Raw genomic sequence first — 22,985 nt, 5'->3', positions numbered from 1 at the left:
CAGAAAGAATAGAGGAAAAACTAAAGCCGGAAAGGGATAGGATAAACTGGAGACTAAAAGGTTAAAGTTTAGTAAGAGAGTGATGGGGTAAAGGTCGAATTGAGATAGGGTTGAATGATGCTATAGTAGAGATTAAAATAGAATGAAGGTTACTCCCAATGTAAAATAAAGACGAAGTAAAATGGTACTGGGGAGGAAAAGAAAAAGAAAAAAAAATTTCAAAATAGCAGTAGTAATAGTGAAGATAGAGATTGAAAAATGTAATAATTGAAAAGGTAAAATCAAGTAAGGAAAAAAGAAAAAAAATCGTTTCTGAAGTAAAAGATGTAAAAAATGAAAATTAAATAAAAAATGTAAAAAATGAAAATAAAATAAAGAATAGTATAATTAGCATAAAATTGTCCAGTAGAGTTCAATCACTTCCTCTGTTATTGTATTTGGTATGCCTGGTTCTTGGATCAGAGAGTCTTGCAGTTCCCAGCTTTCCACTGCACCTCAGTTTTGTAAGGTAGTCCTTAATTTTAGGCAGGCTATATCTTAGTTATTTGTGTCCATTTATTTATTTTTGATTAATTAAAAGAAAAAGAAAAAGAAAAAAGAAAAAAAAAAAGAAAAAAAAAAAAAAAAAGGCAGTTTGTAGTTCAGCCCTTAGGTGTCAGTGTTACTGGTTTGACCTCCCAGACTTTGGTTGCTCTGGCCTTCTTTCTCTCTGGGGGCGGGCCCTCGCAGCTCTCCCGGGCTACAATATAGGCGGGGCCACGGCCGCTCTGGGGGGGGGGCCTCGCGGCGCTCCTCCGGGGCGCAGCGCTCAGGGCCGCACTGGGGGCAGGGCCTCGCTACGCTTTGGTGCTACAATATATCAATAGGTGGGGCCGCGGTGCTCTGGGCCGCTCTGGGGCCGGGGCCTCACAGCGCTCCTGGTGGCGCGCTCAGGGCCGCTCTGGGGGCGGGGCCTCGCGGCGCTCCGGGCCGCGGTGCTCTGGGCCGCACTGGGGCCGGGGGCCTCGTGGTGCTCCGGGGCCGTGGAGCTCAGGGCCGCACTGGGGCCGGGCCTCGCGGCGCTCCTGGTGGCGCGCTCAGGGCCGCTCTGGGGGCGGGGCCTCGCTGGAGCAATGGCGCTATCGCAGCCTGAACTCTCAGCCTAGCCATGCAGACTCTGACCTTTCTGTGGGTGGTTGAAGAGCTTCCTTGAATCCTCCCGCTTGCTCCGATCGGGGCGCCACAGGTGCTCGCTGGACTCCTCGGCTGTGGGTTTTCCAGGCCTCAGAGAAGCTGCTCCCTTCCTGGTAGGGTGGCGCCGCCTTTGCGCTGAGCCCGGAGCTCCGGGAGAAGTCGGGAGTGCTGGCCGCTTGGTCAGGAAAAATTGTCCAGCGTACACTTCCTTACCTTCCTAGAGTGATCCGCTGCCCCTTAGCTGCTAATCAACATTCCCTGAGCGACTCAGATGTTGCTTCTATCTGTTTTGGGACCGGGGTCAGAACAAGTCCGTCTGTTCGGTCGCCATCTTCAAGCTCCGCCCCCTTCTTTTTACTTCTTTATATTATTTTCAAGATTATAATAAATAATTATAATTATTTTAATTTTATAATTTTATAAAATGTTTATAAAGGCAAAAATTTTAATTATATCATCAACTATGGTTAATGTCTTATTAGATTAATAAGTTGATTTTTAAATCAGTTACATCTCTCAACATTGACATTGTAATAATATAAAAATAGCCAGAGGAGAAAGACCAATTTAAGCACTATCTTACAAGTTAGAAATAAATATAGTTATAACTAATCATAGCATGCCCAGAATTTAAAACTAGAAAGGTGTTTTAAAGTTTCCTGGCAGAAACATTTAAACAAGATAATAACAATATTTCTAGAGACAAAACTTGTCAATTGAGTTTGGTTGCTGGTCCTTTCACCCCTATCTCTCATACCTCCTTGAATTTGATGAAAGAAAAGAAACCTCCATAGTAGCTTACCTCCTCTTTTCTCTCAGACCTAAAGTCAAAATCAGGCCTTTATTAACAAGAGGTAAAGCAAGTGAAAATGAGTCCACATCCAAGGCACTCTTTCTCTTCCAGTTTCCCTTCCAGTTCCTTTACTCCACAGCCATTCTACACACCCTCCCTTCACCACGGACTCTCACCTTCTCAACACACATATGAACCTACCATCTCAGAAAACAATTTTTCCAGTTCTGAATTATGTATTTAACATATATTATTTAACCTCATATTTTCATGGGTTCTTTTTTAGTTTTAAAGCTCAGGAAGGATCAGCTTTCCTCGATCTCCCTACACCTCCTCAGACTGGAGATTACCCGTGAGTTTTGGTTATGTGGGAAGCAAGTTTAACCTTCCCCGGGACCTTGCCAGATTCACGTCACAGCCAGTTTCTGTGGCAGAAGCCATTTCACCTCTACTACCTGACTGGTCCACCCAGGGGGCCTCAGTCACTACCCCAGTCTTCAGCAGAGCTCTCCTATTGGTTGGAGGAAGTCATGAGTGTCCTGAGCACTTCTCTCCGACAAGTCAGGGCGTGGGCCTGAGCCTGCGTTGGCCCAGAGAACTCTGAGTTCTGCTGGTGGCTTGCAGAGGACTAGCTTTTTCAGGGACACAGTTGTCCTCAGGGAGTGCTTTACAGCTTCCCAGTCACCAAACCAGAAATTGCCTTTAGTTTGTGCAATAATAAAGGCCGTTTGTCTAAACACCCTTAATCTTAGAAACTCTGTTCACTGTGTGGTTAGTTTGAAAACACCATAGGACTCTGCCAATGTGAAGGAGAAGCCATTTTGGGGGCAAGTTCTCCTTCTCCCCAGTTCCATTCCAGGACAATGGTGCTCCAGCTAGCACGCGCTGAGCGTACAGGAAGATGATGATGCAGCAGGACATTTGGCTCATATCTGCAGGGGTCCTTCCCAAAAGAACAGTCACCAGAGGCACAGAGCGAAGTATGGGTTCACTTGCATGGGGACTGGGCCCAGAGGATGTAAAACAGGATGACCACCCCTCCTGCTAGATCATGTCCAGGCAGCAGCATCCCAGTCTCCTTATTGGGTTTGGACATGATCTGAACTTGAGGGTGGAGATCGTGGCAGCCCTTGGGAGGAGGGAGGCGGCGCAAAGCTCAGAGCAGAGCCTGGAACTGGGAGGAGAAGGGAGCCTCTCCAGAGGGTGGAGCTGGTCAGTCACCAGGAGCACACGAGGGCATTTCCCAGGAACTTGACCAGAGTTCCAAATCTTTCCACCCTTGTCACCAGTGGCACTGTAAATGGGGGAGTGAGTGCCCTTTTGGTTTCAAAGATATTTCCAACAGAAATTACCCTGGAAGATGCATGTTGATTTTAAAACGCATTATACTTACAGGTCCCACAGGAGGAAAGCCAGATGCAAACGCAGGGGACAGTCACTGGAAGTCAAGAGGGAAACTTGTGGCAGGGGCCAGCCTGATCACAGGGGTGCATTTGGTCACCTGGTATTCACAGCCTGTTTGTGGGGATGTTTAAGCATCAGGAAAATATTAACTTTTAAGAGTTTACCATCAGTATCTGTGTGGTGTGCTTGATTGCTTTGTCTTAGGGACCATGTTGTATTTTGTGTATCTATAATAGTATGCCTCTAAAACCTCCATCTTCTTTCCCTCTGTTTGTGGGTATATGGTATCCTTTCATCTATAATAAATATATGCAGCCAATACAAAGAAGGTTAAATTTGTGTTAAATGGGAAACTGACTAAAAGTTTTCAAAGTTGGAGAACAGGAATGGCCAGGAATTGCAGATGGGTTATGACCTAAATGTGATCCTGGGACCAGATGTAAAGGTGCTATTCTATAGGTCCTGAATTTAGTGCCTGCTTTGGATCCCTTGAATTTGTTAGCATTCCTAAAGCTATCCATTCTCTCACCTTAGGATCAGTCCTAACTACTTAAATGCTAGCCAGAAAAACTGGGATGGAGATGTTCCTATGACTGTCACTTAAAGAAAAATGTACCTAACTTAGTCCCAAATTGAGCCTCCATGGCAACTACTTTGATCAAGAAAATGAGGTGGGATTTAATTTGTCCATGAATGACTGCAATTCTTAAAGTGAATCCTAGATGAACTGCAAATGTTCATCAAGGATTCACAGAACTTTTCTGTAGTGAATGTCAATTCACCTTTTTTTTATATACCCTCATCCAAGGACAGGGAGAGAGAGAGAGAGAGAGAGAGAGAGAGAGAGAGAGAGAGAGAGAGAGAGAGAGAGAGAAGAAGAAGAAGAAGAAGAAGAAGAAGAAGAAGAAGAAGAAGAAGAAGAAGAAGAAGAAGGGGGAGGGGAGGGGGAGGGGGAGGAGGGGGGGGAGGGGGAGGAAGGAGAAGAGGGGAGGGGGAAGGGAAAGAAAGGGAAGGGGAGGAGAAGGGAGGGAAGGGAAGAGAAAGGGAGGGGAGAGGAGAGGAGGGGAGGGGAAGGGAAGAAACAGACATCAATCAGTTGCCTTCTGTATAGGCCCCAACCGGGGATTGAACCCAAGTATTTTCCATGACCAAGAATCAAACCAGCAAACATTTAGTGCACTGAGCAACCTGGCTGGGCTCTTATCTGAATTTATTGGAGGTGACACTGGTTAATAAAATTATAAACATTTCATCTGTATAATATATCATCTGTAAATTATATTGTGTGTTCACCAACCCAAGTTCACCTTTTTATTTTTTCAATTTTTGGTATCTTTCATATTACATAAATTGTACATTTAAAAATACTCTCATTTAGTTAAATTATTTATAACTCCTCTTTTTTTATACTGTTTGTTAAATGTGTGTGTTTGTTGTTGTTTTTTGTTTTGTTTGTTTGTTTTATTTGGTTTGGTTTGGTTTGGTTTGGAGGGTTTGTTTGTTTTCTTTATGTTATTTACAACTTTATTTTCCTGGACAAGAATTTACTGAAATAGTGAAATTGTGTTAATGTTTGGAGCTAACCATAATCTACAGCTATGGCTCCTTCTGCTGGGGCTGGGTACATTTGGAAAGGACCATGATATACACCAATGGCCTGCTTTTCCCAGCCCCAGGTCATGAAGCAGATCAGGCAAAGACTCAAAACTCCCCAAGATCCATCTCTGAATGCAGGATGATTGTTATTCTAGTCAGTTGATGATTCTCAGCCAGTGGACCACAGCATGGAATAAACACATGGTGGGCCAAGAGTTTTTCCAGTAGATGGTGAAATTGCTTCTCTCCTGGGCAAAAGCTGCCTGAGAAAGATATCCTTTGCAGAAGGGGGGAATGTTTCAGCACTAGAATACAGGACTGCCCTCTGAACTCTATGTCCAGAGCCACAAACCCTGGATTCTCTAGTATAATTGCTCTGCCAAAGCCCAAGGTGAGTGGCTACACATGAAATTTTCTGCACTGACCCTTTAAGAGGCTGTCTGTATTTCCAGCTCTCTCTCTCTCTCTCTCTCTCTCTCTCTCTCTCTCTCTCTCTCTCTCTCTCTCTCTCCCCCCCCCCCCCCCGACAGAAACCCCACTGCTTTTCACAGCTACATATTAACCAGGTACCTTTTCCAGTTTTGGTGCTCTGAGCTAGGGAGCCAAACTCGTAGTTTAGACCAAAGACTTCTCAGTGGGAACCCTCTGGAGTTGAGATATCCATCTAGGACTTCAACTGCCGCCAGTATGAGCCTAGCCAGCCTTCTTGCACCTCTGGGTTTCCTATCAGTCTCATCTCAATGTGCACTCCTCTTTACATCCTTGATTATAAGGGTCCTCTACAGCTAGTCTTCAGTTGCTTATTCAGGATGAATCTTCTACATTTTGTTATAACTCCAGTTTGGTCTTGGGAGAATGTCACTGTAGCTTCTACTTAATCCACCACCATCTTCTTTCTCTCTGCTTAAGTGTTTGCCATAACTTTTTTTATTTATAAGAACTATAATTCTCTATGGTTTGTAATGTGACCAATGAACTTTTGTTAGAGCAGTGGTTAAATATACCTCAAAAAAAGAGAGAGTAGAGGAAAAGGAAACAGACTAATAGGAGAAACAAAGAAATAAGGAAGGAAGAACAAAGGAAGGGAGGGATAAAAGGAGACGGTGAAAGGGAAGGCTAAATATTAATGAAGATGAGATTTTCCAATTATACATTTACATATATTGCAAAAGTTAATGCCAAGAAAATAATCTAATTTTTAATTTGGTGGTTTGGTTATGGAGGAGAATCTATATAAATTTAGCTGGAGAATATTTGCAAAGCTCTCTCTTTTTTGTGTGTGGGGGTGTAAAAGAAAGAGATACATTTTTAAAAGCATCATGTGCTCATTCATTCTTTCAAATCTAGAGAAGTGACAAAAATACATGACAATGGTGAATTGAGAATAATCACTAATTTGTAGAGCCACCTACTCTGAACTCTTTATACCCTTTTCACTAAATGCATTTATTACAAGGGAAAAACAATAGAAACTAAAGCACATAACTAAGTCATTACAAGATATACAGAGATTTTATTTGATTCTAAAAATAATAAAAGTTGATTATAGTGTTTATGGCAACAGAAGTTCTCTAATGAGAATTAAAACCATTAATTTTAATTAAACCTCTATTCATTTTTAATTAGATCTGCTTGCAATGGGTAAATTAAATAAATGAAGTAAATTTTAATAGAAGTATAATATAAAAGAAATTAAACGCCAGACCTCCAATCTAAGTATCCAAGGTTTTCAGATACTAGAAAGAGCATCATGAGTAACTAGGCTTTACCTGGAATTTTTCATTCCTGAAAGAAGATGGAGTACCTGACAAATTGGCAGAATTCAAACTATGGTAGAATTCATCTAAATCTTTCTTATGAGTATGATATAGTGATAAAATCAGTGACCATAAAGATACTCTACCACATGAATATGATATTACACATTAATTTAAACTACAATGGCAGCCTTATCAAAAAATATATGTGGGTCACAGCCCTTGTCTTGAAGTAGTCTTGCATCAGTAATTGATCAGTCCAAATTCTTAAGTGAGATATAAATTATATTAACTTTTTAAAATATCTAAGCCCCAGTTTCCTCATCTGTAAAATTGAAACAATAATAGGTATTTTCTAGGACTGTTTGGGGATTGAATACTTTTATATATATTTACATACACATGTGTATATACACATATATGACAGTGAAAAGGCAGGCATCTGATAAATGCAGTTATTAACACTACTTAGATAATTTTAACATAGCAGTATGACGTTAAAATAGAAATAGGTACAATACACTATAGTGGCACATTGGAGAGAAACTGCTCTACAAGAAGTGGGGAATAGGCTGCCACTGGGTTACAGAGGAGCAAAACCCAGTACTCACAGAATAGGCAGGAATCTGTCAGGTGGCTAAAGTGGGAAGTTATATGTTATTCAATAAAAAGAGCATGCGCAAACAAATGCATGGAGGCATGAAACACCATGGTCAAATCATGGAAGGCAAGTAGCTGGATATTCTAAAATTAGAAGAAGTTTAGATTTAGAACGCCATACATATAAGGTGGCCTTTATCCCACAGGTTAAGGGAAGTCTGAATAATATTAAGCAGTCAACCATAATTATTTGTGGAGCACCTTTATTATGGAAATTGTTATGGCTCCTGAGATATAACAGAACATCACTGATGTGATTTCTGCCCTCATGGAGCTTACACTGAAGCACAGAAGATAGGTATAAATAAAAAATTATAAATAATGGATAGTTCAAGTATACAAAGTGCTATGAAAAATTACTAATATTTCTAGAGAAAGTACTGTGCAAAACATTCTACATACAACATAGAATCATTCCCTTCTTTAAAAGTGTTGAAGTTAAGAAACACAGGCAGCCTGAATCCCAAGCCAACACTGGTAGCTGCTATGTAATATTTTCTCAATAAAAAAAATGTAGGAAGATATATCATCATATAATTTTTTAAAAAAAGATCAGATTGGCAGCAATGCAGAAAATGAATATGGAATGGAATAAACTGAAGACAATAGTGTGCTTCAAAGGTCCAAGCAAGAAATGATTGACTAGAATTAAAGTCAATTGTAAGAATTAGAGGAAACAAATTGAAGAGATATACATTGAATAACACCAAAAAAAAAAAAAATGATGTCTACTGAATTCACAATTCATTCATTAAAAACAAACATTAAATAGTTGCTCACCAGCTTACCAAATGATAGGAGGAAAAGAGCATACCTGAATACTTCACTTAGTAATAAATAGCACTAGCTAAACAGACACATTGGTCTTTATACATACTTTGGGCTACAATATTCAAATTATTTTCAATTTATACCCAAAATTCCAGTTTGAAAGGTAAAATACAGTATAATCCATCCTTTGATGTTTTGGTCAAATTTGTTTAAAAATGAATTTCTTTACTCACATTATTAATAAGTGAAAAAATACATAAAGATTATTACCTGCATGCTTTCACTACAGTTAAAAATACATATCAAAGTTAATATATAACATTTTATTTTAGACAAATGGTAATGTTATTATTGTCCTTATGTCATCCACCAATTTGGATGGCATTGGGCTAAGAATTAAGTGGAGTCTCAGGCTGAGGTTATTAGGAGAGAAGATGGAGGGGAGAAGTGAGGTGTAGAAGTATGTCAGTAGAATCATCAAAGTAAGAAAGAGAGAAAAGTATAAGAACCAGGAGGTGGAGTCAAGGTCAGAATCATGCAGTAGCTGATGAGCACACTGGATCAGACCCCTGAATGAAAATTTTCTGCTTATACTAGAAAATTACTGAGAATACCAAAGATCATTTATAATATATAAAAAAGTAATTTGCAAATTAGGCTGGGACTCCGTAATGGGTCACGACCAAGCAGGAGGAGGTTGCACGAGCAGGTGAGGCCAGGAGCAGAGACGGAGACCAAGGCAGGGGGGCCTGCCTAAGCCAGCGAGGCAGCCCCGGAGTGGACACAGGCAGGGGGGTCCCAGCCCCCTGTGGTGCCATCCAGCCTCCTGCAGCGCGGGTCCAGCCTGACTCCCATGGTGGCCAGCACTGTGCAAGTCAGGCACAGGTCCTGACCCCCTGTGGGGTGCCTTCTCACATGGCAGGGGGGTGGGGCGCCTCCTTGCACAATTTCAATCGTGCCCTGGGCCTCTAGTTTATTTATATTGGCTATATCCATTGAGACTTGCCATTTTAAATATTAAAACAGAGAAAATAAAAGAAATATTTATTAATTATTTTAAAATAACAAAAATCCCATAACATGTTAACATAGATAATATATTTATGAAACAATAATTATATTTTTAAGACAAAAAAAAATAGCAAAAGGACTATCATTGTTTTAGATGTCTATAAATCTCCTCGAAATCTGGCTTATTAGACTAGATTCTCATATTTCTTTCTGCACTGAATCTATCATATCTTAGGTAGCCATTGCATACCTATAAGAGAATAGAGAGTTCAAAAGGTAAATAATGTCTTTGAATTGTTATGCAAATAGTTTTAACTTTACAGACTCTCTTGACAGGATCTTGAGGACCTCAGGAACCCCAGGACTATACTTTGAAAATGACTACATTTAAACAAAAGTATTTTAAAAGGTGAAAAATGAAGGTGATATACAGGCCTGCATGACAATAAAGCCCATAAGCAGGGTGGTTTAGATCCTAAGTCTATGAATTCTGGGCTTCATTGGAACTAGAATTTTAATGGGGACAAGACTGTAGAGCCAATTATCCATTATCCCACTCTGGAAGTAAATATAGAATGAGCTCTATAGAATTTCATTCAGGTGATCGTGGAATTGTAAACACCAGCAGGAAAAACTGCTTTTGCAGGCACAAAACAGAGATTGTACTGACAAGTCAATAGTAAAATCTACTGAAATAATTACATAATCAAGATTAGGTCATGGTTTGCTTCATACAATAATTATGGTAAGATAATAAAAAGCATTACTGAGAAACAGCTCTCTTTTGTGAGGAGCTATAAAAATAAAGTGGATATCCACATATTTAGAATAGTATAAAGTACTCCTTTCTGGAGACAGAGCATGGACCCAAAGCATCTTAGAGACTCCTCTAAACTTCTGAGTTCTTTAGTATTTTTATCCCATTGAAATTAGCTCTGACACATCTAACATTTCCCCCGTTACACAATTTTCTACCTCATGTACAATAATTGCCCTAAATCTTCATTCACAGTTCTTCCTTATTTGTTTGTTTTTCTCTCAATCCTTCTGTTTTCATTGTTCCAACTCCTACACCTATTCCTGTTTCACCAATTATATTCACTATTTCCTACACCTCTCCATACACCAACATCTGAGTTTGTATTTTGAAATGCAAAATTACAACTAAATGTTACAGATTCCTTTGCATTAAAAGACAATAGCAACCCAAACTGTGAATTCGCTGAAAGAAGAAGAAAAGCACAATGACTTAAAATGACAAAAATATTTTGAAATGAACACTTGTGCATTACTTTGAGGGCAAAGTATTTAAGCTATTTCAATATTTTGTGTTCTGCTTGTATCATTAACTAACCGCCTTTTTAGCTCTCTCAATCTACAAGCCTTAGGGAGGAAAAAACAATAATGAATCAAAACTTATCCTGGATGAAGATACCAAAAAAATATGAAGGTGGTAAATAAGGCTTTTCCCTAAGGGGGAAAAAAAAAAAAGATATCAAGGAATGGAGTTTAACTCTTGCATAATACAGTCAGTTAAATCTTTCTAAATCAGCCAAGGGCTGTAACTAAGCAACATGATTCTTCACTGTGCTAAAAGGGGGCTGCCAACCATCAGTAGCCTCATTTTTCACTGAAACCTTTGACAAGTTTCCACTATATTTGATATAATTATAGCAGAGGGAGTGCCAGATTAGATCTGATTTGCTGTCATAATGGAATTTTTTTTCCACATAAGCTAATGATGCAAAGCTATATTTAACCCTCCTAAGCACTCACTGTATAGTCTGATTGCTTCTCATATCTAGAATTGGACAAGTAGCAATTTTTCTGCTACTGAATGTGACAAAAGCAAAGGTTTAATAGGTAGAGATTTTCTTTTCCTGATTGGCTCCATTATAAATTTAGCCACATATTCCAAATCTGTTCACTTACTTTTTATTTCATCAGATGTCCTCTCACTGAATTGAAAAGATCAAGAAAGCCTGATACTATTGGTGTGTGTGAGCCAATCCTCTTGCCACTCTAGCCCAGCTGCCACATGCTGTATATCTCCCACCTTTAAGCCCAGCTCCGCTCTAACCCTATGCCACAGAGAAGTTTGGCAGCATTTAGGTGTTTTGTCTTCAGCAATGATTCATTTATGAATTATCATAACCACAGAGAATCCCCTTGACATTCTTGTACCAAATGAGCTGCAATGCTCCATATTCAACTCTTGGATTCCTACATTCTGATTTGTATTCTAAGTCCCTGTTGGGAGTCAGTCCTCTTCCTTAACACCTGCCCTCTTAGCTGATGTCCAGAAAACGAATACAGGCCTCATCAACTTGTATCTAAGGAGATGGATCTTATCAGTGGGTCCTGTTTCAAACTGGACATTCCTACCATTCCAAGTTACTGCTCTACATTGAGCCAACAGACCACCACTACTTAGAAACTTCAGCTGTTGCCACCTACACCTGAAAATGGAAATTGATTCCTATAACCAAATTTGTACCCGAGTTTACCATGTCCTCTTGAAATTTTGTTTTAACCATACAAGAGCTAGATGAGTTCTTCTTGTTTGGTCTACACCTAATTTCCCACATAATGAAGATTCCAGGTTGGCTCTTGACTGAGCTCCCACAGGTAGAACCACAACAAGACTAATAAGGTCATCGCATGGGCCCCTACAAGTGATTTTCATTTCAGACAATCATATCTCACCCAAACTACCTTCCCATAGTTCAAATTTCTGAACTACCATTTGCTAGTGTTATGACCTTAGTTGAATTACATAAAACCACTATAGATCTAGAAAGATCAATATATCTTTATATTGTTAAACAATTATTTTCATCTATATAGGTTGGAAAACAAACTTGTGTTAATGGGACACTTGGCTTTTGAGGATTTCACAGACTCTTCAGACTAGGGCTAAAGAAAAGTTCATTTCTAGCACATCTTATCAAATATACAGGGTGTCCCCAAAAATGTATACACACTTTAACAGCTGATAGCTCATTTTTTAAAATGAATTTTAATAAACACTGCCTTTACAATTATTCAAAGTGTATGTACACATTTTTGGGACACCCTATATTTGTGCATTCACCTACACTATTCATGAATAAGATCTTGTAAGAGCTTTGCATTTTTAAACATTTGTTGTAGTCCACAAAGTTCATAAAGTTCTATATGATAGATGATTGATAGATGATAGATATATAGATACAGAGATAGAAAAAGTTTACCTTAGACAGTACTCTCCATTTACATTCTAATTCAAGTACTTCACAGGGCACAACATTAGATCAACAAGAAGATTGATGATACAATCCAATGACATATATTCATGTATTCATGGAACATATACACAGGAATGTCATTCAGCAAATACAATGACCTTCTTATAGTTGAAAAATTGGCTTATCTTCTACTGTAAAGTATGTCATTTCCTCATAAGCAAAAGGAGCAAGTTAGATTAAAGAAAAAAATTAATGACACTCCCTTGTATTGCCTTTTTTCTGGGTTAGATTATTCCAGATTTGTAATCTAATGCCAATTAACCTTTTGCTTTTTCTTCTCATGTCCATCAAAATGAATTAATCTTGCATCACTACCCTCAAAATGCTGAATGAGTAAATGGAAATCAAATCCCAGAAGCTAGCTTGAATGAGGGTAGCAATAATAAATAATAGTTTGCTTTATCATTATCATGGAGGAAAAAAATCAGAAAATAACAGGTTTGGCAGGCATACCCACATGCAGAGTTAGAATTCAAGGTATTGCCAGTGCAAGAACATGAGTACTGTTTTTGGATGGAAACACCTTTCAGTGGTCCCCCTTCAGGGTTGCAGAGACACTTATAGTCAATGTTACATCAAGTTTTTATGAGCCTTGCAAAATTCTGTCAAGTGGTACCTTTCACTATTGAAAATACTAAAACCTATAGCACCTTCACCTGGTAATATGTGATTGAACAAATCTGACATTTAATTTTACAATTTCCTATTTAAAAATATACATTCTCAATATTTTAACAATTCTAATTGTTAAAGAGTTAAACTTACATTGAGCTAAACAGATCCTCCTGTAGTTCCTGTTGGTTTACCAATAAATTGAAGCCTAACCCCTGCATCCCTTCAGAAAAAGTATAAATATCCATACAATAGCTATTTTCATATTTAAAGACAGTTGAAAAATCATTCCATGGGTCTTCCCTGGAAAACCAACTCCATTTCTTTCATTCGTTAAAAAACATGTTTTTTTAATAATTAAATAAATATACATATAAATTGTAAAAAAAGGTTTTAAAGTTCTTAGTAATACTTTTTCTCTTCTAAATGGGGTTCAATTTTTATATTGAATTTTAATACAGTATATCCAATATTTACATATATCCTATATTAAATATAGAATGTTAAATATATGGAACATATTCTATATTCAATTTATATATTCTTTCTGACACTATTTCAGATATTTTCTGCTAAGCTTAGAATAGTGAGAATAACCTAAGACTAAGCTTGCTTTTGCTATTGTTTTACAGCCATATTACACTGTTGACTCAATTATTCTCACAAATATTGTTCACAAGTGCTACAACTAAACCACATCATTCTTCCATTGCATTCAGGATCTTTCCATTGTTCCTATTAAGTTTCATCTTGATAGAGATATCTATTTCTCCAACTCAGCAATACATTTTTAGTTTCTGATTTTTAACATTTAGTGAATTTGTTATTACTAATTACTTGTTTCCTATGTCATTATTCAAAGAATTGATGAGCATTCCAATCAACATAGGACCCAAATAAGACTCTGTGACCAACTACAACAATCTTCACTGCAAGTTAACACAAATCCACACAATCACTTCCTATGTATAGCCTTAAGTTTACAATTCAATAAACATATTTGGCTAGTAGCTATCATATTAGACAGAACAGTTATATATAAAAAAACAAACATATTTGCAAAGCAGAACCTTTCTAGAGAAAAGGAAAGCAATGGTGAGAATGCAGCCTTCAGATGAAAAGTAATATACAGCTATTTCTAAGTAATTTAACTTAATCACTCTAGAAGAGTACTCTAAACACTGCTATTGCCAAAAAGTGAGCTATATTCTGTATCTAAGAAGGCTTTCAAAACAGAATTATTAACTTCTGCTTTCTTTAGATTTTTGCATTAAATCTTTTTCTTGTGTTCTAAATTATATCCTTTATTACATTTTTTAAAACCTTTTAAAAGTATATTTTCAGAGATTCGTTAACTATCTCTAATGGAGTATCAAGGAGTTATAAGTAGATTCATATCTAAAATATTTAATAGAAGAAGAAAAAATATATTGGAAAACTGTCTTGGAGCTATATAAAGCCATTGGCTGAGCTGATAACCCACCTATCAAAGCAGAGAACACAAGAGGTTAATAGGCAGTGAGAAGAAAATACTAGGACTTCTACTTACACTTAATTTTTTTATAAATAAATGAGAAATAAATTAAGCTTTACTAATATTTAAGACTTGAATTGACAATAATGTCCCCACTCAGTCCAAATCTCATGTGACTACACTGTTGAAAAGGCACTTACATATCCTAAAGGAAAACTAGGAGTTTCAAGACAGAAATATTGGTAGTGGTTACTTGGTTCCAAACTTGCTTTCAAATTGCAATTATTAGCATTTACATTTGACCACCTGAGTGAATTTATAGAGTAAACTAGAGGCCCAGTGCATGAAAATTCATGCACTGAAGGGGAGGTCCCTCAGCTCGGCCTGCCCCCTCTCAAAGTCCAGGAGCCCTCAGGGACAGGAGGCAACCTGAAGATCAGGGGAAGGCAATGCCCCACCACACCTCTGCTGATGCCACTGCCGGCAGTGCAAGCCTCGGCCAACCCTGGTTACCTGAGCCTCGAGTGGCCCTGGGCAGCTGGGCAGCTGATATCTGAGGTTTGCCTGCACCTCAGGCATCAGCTGGACAGCTGCCATCCAGGCTTGCCCTGGTAAGGTGGGGGGCTTGAGTGGTCTGGGCAATTCGGGGGCAAGGGGGGCAGGGCAGGCACGAGGGGAGCCATGCATCTGCCAACCCAGCGGGGCTGAAGGAACTGGGCACCACCATCTTGTGGCTGTGGGTGTCACCATCTTTGAGGGTGGGCAGTCAATTAGCATATTCCCACTTTATTAGATAGGATGGTTTTATTTTATTTATTTTGGTTTCCAAAATGGATGCATTTAACTTTAGATGCAAATACATCACCTTCAGCACATGCAATAGTTATGCCTCCTGACGATGAAGCCGGCACTGAGAACTGCCATCTCCTTGTCACATGCCTGCCCTCAGTGCTAGCCCTGTTGTATCCACTAGCACAGGGCGCTGGGAGGGAGCGGCATCAGCTCAGCAAGGAGAATCCTGTGCTTTCCGGTGGATGGAGATAAAACAAGGTAACTTCCCCACTTCCAATCCCACATAAATCTACAGCAACAGCCCTCCAAGGGAGAGGGCGCTGACTTTCCTTCCCTGTCACTGTGACACTCGGTAGTCAACGCCACAGCTGTCCTGGTCTGCACAGAGGGCCAGCCTGCACCTATTCTCATGGCAGCAAAGCCAGTTCAAGTCCGTGAGTGCAGAGGTTCCGATTTTCCAAGATAATCAAAGAAAACAATTACCAAGTCCTCTGAGCACTATTTCTCTCCCTCCTAAGATGAGGAAATAAGGTCTTTCATAGATAAAAAATATATATTTCTACCAAACACATTGCATGAGAAATCCTTAAACATTTTAAACATTTAAAACAACACCGAAGGACACAAATCTCTGTAAGAGTGTTTATTAGATAGGATTATTTTAAATGATAAATCTATACTTCTTCATCATGATAGGTGTTACCTGAAAAATCTTTTCCCACATAAAGATTTCCTGATTATCTCAAAGTGAACTACTTGTATCTGAATTCAAAGATTAGTTATGCATTGTTCTTTAGAAGAGCGAGAAATGTTTCCCATTTGCTGACCTGCTCTATGCTGACTAGTGGTTGTTAGCAGTGTCTGTGCAGCAGGTTATCTTTTTAAAAATCGAAGCTGTTCCTTCAAAGTAAAAGTGACATTTAAGTAATCTATGAGTAAGCCTTTTGAAGTGAACATTTTGAAAATGAATATTGGAAACGGTTTTCAGTGCTATGGGTTTTTTGTTGCCAAAAACTATAAATACTCATGTAGCCATATAGTTTAAACTTGGAAATAAAATGTCCTAAAATGCTTGAAAATATTTCTCCTGAAAGTTTAAGAAATATTTTGAAATATTAAAATGTCCATTAGTTTGCGGGGACCAATTAATTGACATCAGGTAGGATGAAAAATTGCCAGCTGTATTTCTGCAAAAATGTTTGCAAAATTGGTAAATGGAACTGGAAAATGAGCATTGTGATGTAGCAAATACAGTCAACAATTTATCTCTTTAATTTGAAATGGCACATCATTATGAGGTATATATTTAACTATGATAGACATGAACACTAAGTATAAAAATAAACTGAACTTAGAGACCTCTGAATCACTGCATTACTAAGTATTAAACTAACATTTTTTAAATATTAAAGTATAATCAATCAAAGCACTCTCACTAAATTTTTTTCAAACATTGTGATCAATTACATTGGTCACATTAAAGATGAATTTTTTAAAATTTATCTTTATTGTTGAAAGAATCATGTCACCCTCTGCTTCCCCCATAACTCCCATGCTTGCCCCCAGATGCATTTATTTTTATAAAATATCTACATTAAAATATTATTTCATCTTTATCTTCAACCTGATTAAGTTTCTGATTTTTAATATACAGAACATATAACAGAAGATGCATGTAGGATATATATAATATTTTGTAGGATATATATATATATATATATATATATATATATATATATATGGTGGATGCATAAATCATTTTTACTAATAGAATGTAATAAAAAAAAGTTTCAAGGACACTCTCCTAATATTTTCTACTCAAACAATGATTAAAAGTTGTTGTTTTTTTATAATGGAAACAAAGCAAAAGAATACCAATAAAACATAATAAGTCTCATTTTTAATGTTTTAAATAAACTATTATGTAAGAGAAGATTTTGTATATTCAAAACAAACAATGATATGAGAATAGGTAAAGAATTATTTCAGTGGGTGCTAACAATGTGATCAAGTCCATGCTAGAATGATCTGAATCAGTTGCAAAAACAGAATAATCCTGCAATCCAGTTCAGGGTGCCGATTCAGATCTTTCTTTACTACGCCCTTCAAAAAATACTGGTAGTGGCCTCATAGACCTTGTACCCACTGAGTAATTATTTTCCTCACAAACCACTCCACACCTTTCTAAAATGGTCTACATGTCACTTGTTTCCAACATCAGACTCACAATTCTGGTTTAAGATAACTTGGAAACTGAAAAGTCAACATACTAGGAAAAAAGTTTTAAGTGAAAAGTTTGCCTCAATTATAAATCTGAAATTTTTAACATCCTCTAGTATTTACAAGAAAGGGTGTTAAACATTGGCAAGAAAGAACCCACAGTAAGCATGATGAGCATCTCTTTTTCTAATGATATGGACATTCACATCCTACAGATATGACTCATGTTAACTACTTCCAAAGGAACTCAATTTACACAGTGATTCTTGGAGTCCATAACAGATTTGTGACAAGGAACAAAGGAGAGGCAGTGCAGATAAAAAATAATGTCTAAACAAGATACCTTTCTTTCTCTTTCCCCAAGCAGTAGAAACTCCAAGAGAAACTAATTCCTAGTCTCCAGTTAACATCAGCACCGGGGAGGAATTGAAAGACTATTGCTAATCACTAGACTGAAGATGTGGTATGAAGCTGCTGCAGGTGCCCTGAGTGACCAACACCACCAGCAGGACCTGAGAGAAGCCCAACAAAAAAATATGAAGAGTTCCATGGCAGGCTTGCTTAAGTCAAACCAGCACCAAGGGCCTCATGGGCTCAGCTGGCACATCAAGATCTCCTACTCCCAGCTCCAGCACCTGAGCAAGAAAAGGAGGTAGCGTACTTATCTTATAGACATTTCAGTGTTTAGTGATGTTACTTTTATACCACTGAACCTCTTTCTATAACTTTTCCACAGAGGACTATTGAACTGTGGGTTGTCTTTTAGGATACGTTTTTCCAGTTTTTTCCTATAGGAATTATATATATATATATATATATATATATATATATATATATATATATATATATATATATATATAGTGTTCTCATATATAATCCCCAAAGTCACACATTTCAACCTAATTTTTAAAAATATTTTTATTAAATTTTTTACAGAGAGGAAAGGAGAGGGATAAAGAGTTAGAAATATCAATGAGAGAGAAACATCCATCAGCTGCCTCCTGCACACCCCTTACTGGGGATGTGCCCACACCAAGGTATATGCCCTTGACTGGAATTGAACCTGGGACCTTTCAGTCCAGGCCGATGCTCTATCCACTGAGCCAAACCAGTTAGGGCCAACCTAATTTTTGTGAAGCAAAATAGAGGATATTTTATCTAGAACTAACTTAATTCATTTGAAAGCTTTAAAAATAAATAATACACAGAAAGTTAATAATTCTGATGCAACAAATATAAATCAATCCTTCAAAAGGAGAAAGAGGTTCTTCCACTATGACCATCTAGTCAAATAAATAGGTAAATAAGTTTGCTATAAAAAGAACAAAAACTACACAAAGATTGTTAGAAGCAAGAAGCAACTGTAACACATTGAAAAATAATCTCTTTGGTTCTAAACAGAATGTTTATTGCACCACCCAGGAGCACCACTGAAACATGAGCACCTACAGATGACACCTACAGAAATGAGCACCTACAGATGACACCCATGCAGAAAAATCCACTCTGGCTAAAAGACGAAGAAGTGACTATATACCATTGGCATGGAGATAATAATCAGGCTAAAACATTCACCAGGTCCAAGACTGAAATTCATATCTTTCAAAATGTCAAAATAATTCACAGGAAAGTGGATACTCAGAAATGTTCAAAACTGTATGAATACATAAAAGGAATGAAAGAGGATCTTAACTGAATTGACAAGACAGAAACAGTTCCTTGCATGATTAGGTGCCGGCGGGGGAGTGAAGGAAGTGAAGGCCATGTGGAGCTTTTTGGAGATGTGGGCTACGGTGCTGGGATACGTGGGGATGTGCCTGGATATTGGGGGATTTGGGATTATGGTTATATGGCGGAAATATGTGATGAATTTAGGAGGATGTGGAGAATTGTGGGGGAATTAGAGGGTTCACCTGTAGAGGGTGGCAGAGTTGAGGGATATTGTGGTAGGGAGAATGGGGGCACGTGGAGGTGGGTATGGAGTGTAGAGGGAAAGTGGGGAACTGGAGATGATTATTTGGGGAGTGATAGAGGTATGAAAGTATGTGGGTTGGGTATGGCAGAATATGTGGGGAATGTACAAGGGAAATATGCAATGAGCACATGTTCAGGCATGAAGAGCTATGCACATGTCTGTGCACCTTTCTATTTAGTAATGGCACAAATAAGTGCTTATTGTTAATTTTCCCTTTGATTAATAATTCCTTACCTTAAAATTGTACTATGTATAACCATCTTTCACAAAGGGAAAAAAAAAAAAAAAAAAGTGGATTAAAGATGTAGATCACTACGTTTATGGGATTATTCCCTCTATCTATATATATAAAAGGCTAATATACAAAGTGTCCCCTCGGGAATTTGACCAAGAGACTGGGAGTTCAATCGCTCACAAGGATGTGCTATGACCACCAGGGGGTAGTGTGGAATGAAGGAAGGCCCTGGCCAGCAGCTGGAAGGCTCTGATCGGCCCTGACCACTGGCCAGGCCTAGGGACCCCACCCATGCATGAACTTCAGGCACCAGGCCTCTAGTTTTAAATAAATCAAGATGACTTTTCTCACACATTCATGGACTGAAAGTTGGGTAACCCAAGTATTTAAGAACAAGAACTTTATTGTACATCTGTTCTTAAAATTTTGGGTCTCAGAAATAGATTACTAAAATGAAATCAGGATGTCATTACACTTCCTGTCTGAAACTACAAAAGACAAGTGATAGTCTTATTTTCAGATTTATAATCTCTATGCCTGTTCCTAACCATACACAGTTCCATGAAATAAGGCACAGATAAAAAATGAAAATTGGAAATATATATGCCAACATATACATTCCTTTTACAAGTCCCTATTAGTTTTCTTCTTGTTTTTAATATTTCCCTGCATATTCTCTCTCTCTCTCTCTCTCTCTCTCTCTCTCTCTCTCTCTCTCTCTCTCTTTCTCTCTCTCTCTCTCATATTCTAGCAGTGTGTCTGAATGAATAGCATCAAGGTTTCACCAAGCATCATCTTTCATTAAAATATGCATAAGCTGGTTTATCCTTCCAGGACTGGTTTTTCACTTCATTGCTATTTTAATTTCCAGTCCCTTTTGAAAAATAGGATCAGCCTTTGACTAATGCCCAACTTCAGACATAATTTCAGTTTCTCCTTTTCTTAGTCTTCAAATGAACAGTTATTCTGCACAAATTTAATTTCCTACTTCTTTTTCAGTTCATTTGACAACACTTAGACCTGCATAGGAGACATTTTCCCAGTAAAGCATCTCTTGGTCACTTACCCACAAAAATGCAATAGATCATAAGTAATACATTTCTGTACTTCTGCTTTTACGGGCTCTATTTTCATGTTCTTACCTCTGAATTGTTGAGATGACATTTATGAGTTCCTGAAAACCAGCCATCACTTGAACATTGGTCAATGTCTACTTTCTGAAGATTTATGTCCACTTTCATGACACCCCTTAAAAACAGAGAAAGATAAAAGATAAAAAGAACAAGTTAAGCTTGAGCCTTTACAATTTCTAACTCTGTATTCTGTCCTGGAAATCAGACAAATTAGCATAAATAATGCACTATAAATTTTGAAATCGCTCACTCATATTCAACTAATGTATAGCAAGTGAAGATAAAGGTACAATAGAACAGAATAATAATAAATATCTATTGTTCACTGTCTTTAGCTCCCCATATAATACCTGGCACATAGTAGGTGATAATAAATATTTGTTGATTGACTAAACCCCAGACAGAATTTCTCTGGGCATGGGAGCAAAGTTGACTCTGAAATAACACCTACTCCAAGTATCCCTTCTATAAAGTAAATTAATACAAAGTCCTCATCTTATTTCTTTCTACTGCTACTTCTCATTGCAGAGTCAGGATGTAGAGAATGAAGGGGGGTTTAATCAGAACGGGAGGACCATATCAGGAAATAAACATCTCTTTCCTCTGATTTTCTGTAGCAGTGACTTTAAATAGCTTTTTTGGTCTCAAAGCAGAGTTTTACATTACCTACAAATATGCTGATTAGTATTTTTCTTGAAAATCTAAAAACAAAATCATTGCTTTTACTTAGCCACTAGAGATAAGTCACTAAAAAAAGAGAACTCACAAATTAGGGCCAGAAGCATAACTGCAAAAGAAAGCTACAACTATATCTAAAATTCCTCCATTTTCTCCAACCAATCTCTGTACATTTTCCTAATGTCTGTCTCTTTTATTTTTCACCATCACCAGCACCACTCTCAGTAGAAGCAGCATAAATATCTGTCCTGCACTGACCTGCCACACCTGGACTTTAATTAAATCAATATTCTGTGTCCTGAGCTCTGAAGCTCGACCTTTGCTGATAGTTTTTAACACATGAGTAAAATATAAACACCCCACTAAAAACCACTAAAACTAAAAAACAAAAACATTTTCAAGGCCCCACAATCCCATATTAAACTATTTTCACTATGAAATCTACATATAATATATAAAAGCCTAAGTGACCGGCCAGTAGCTATGATGCACACTGACCACCAGGGGGCAGACACTCAACCTTGGGAGCAGAAACCACAAGCATGGAAACAAGGAACAGACTGATGAATCTCAGAGGGAAGAGGGAAAGGGGGAAAGCAGAAGGAAATTAACCAAAGATCTTATATGTATACTAGAGGCCCAGCACACGGATTTGTACACCAGTGGGGTCCATCTGCTTGGCCTGCTCGGATCAGGCTGAAACCAGCTCTCCAAAATCCCCCAAGGGGTCCTGGATTGTGATAAGGTGTAGGCAATCTGATCTTTTTTTATTAACCTATGACAAAGTACTATACTATGTAATGCTAATTTGCTAAAAGGAGATAGAAAGCAAACAGGGACACCAAAACTTCTGTCAGTATTTTGTGAACCAGATAACCCAATATGTGTAAGTTTATTTTTCAGGTAAACACTGAAATGAAAACCCAAAATTTCTCAAAGAAAACTTAGAAATCCTTCAAAGAAACAGACCTCAGTTTGCAAAATACTACTCATGTAGTCCATAATTTCATAAAACAAATGTTCATATGAAAAATAACTTGATTCGCAGGTAACCCTCAAACTTAACCCAGTTCATTTATTTGCTCTTTCAACAAATAGTTATTGTCTGTTATGTGCATACTAGAGGCCCGTTGCACAAAGATTCATGCAAGAATAGGCCTTTCTTCCCCTGGCTTTGCTCCCAACCGGAGCACCACTCCTATAGCTTGCTCTATCCCCCACCCACCTCCTCGTAGCAAGCATCCCACCTGAGGCTCCGCACCTGCATATGCAAATTAACTAGCCATTTTGCTGGGTTAGTTTGCATACTCACCCCTGGTTGGTTGATGGGTGTCATGGAGGTACAGCAATTTGAATTTTTCTATTTTATTAGTGTAGATCACTGTAACAGATGCTATGTAGGTAAACCACATAG

General features: G+C 38.0%; 1 protein-coding gene across 1 annotated transcript in view; it reads right to left on the bottom strand.

The window, feature by feature from the left end:
* Positions 1–22,985, bottom strand: part of GPR158 (G protein-coupled receptor 158) — a 334,424-nt gene that overhangs the window by 273,550 nt on the left and 37,889 nt on the right. Inside the window, exon 2 of the mRNA XM_084867984.1 lies at positions 20,903–21,008. Coding sequence (XP_084724110.1) covers positions 20,903–21,008 — 106 coding nt within the window. The remainder of the gene's footprint in view (positions 1–20,902; positions 21,009–22,985) is intronic.

The sequence above is a fragment of the Pipistrellus hanaki genome (assembly GCF_964339955.1).
Source record: "Pipistrellus hanaki genome assembly, chromosome: 1".
NCBI lineage: Eukaryota > Metazoa > Chordata > Mammalia > Chiroptera > Vespertilionidae > Pipistrellus > Pipistrellus hanaki.
This window is presented reverse-complemented; position numbering and strand designations above follow the sequence as displayed.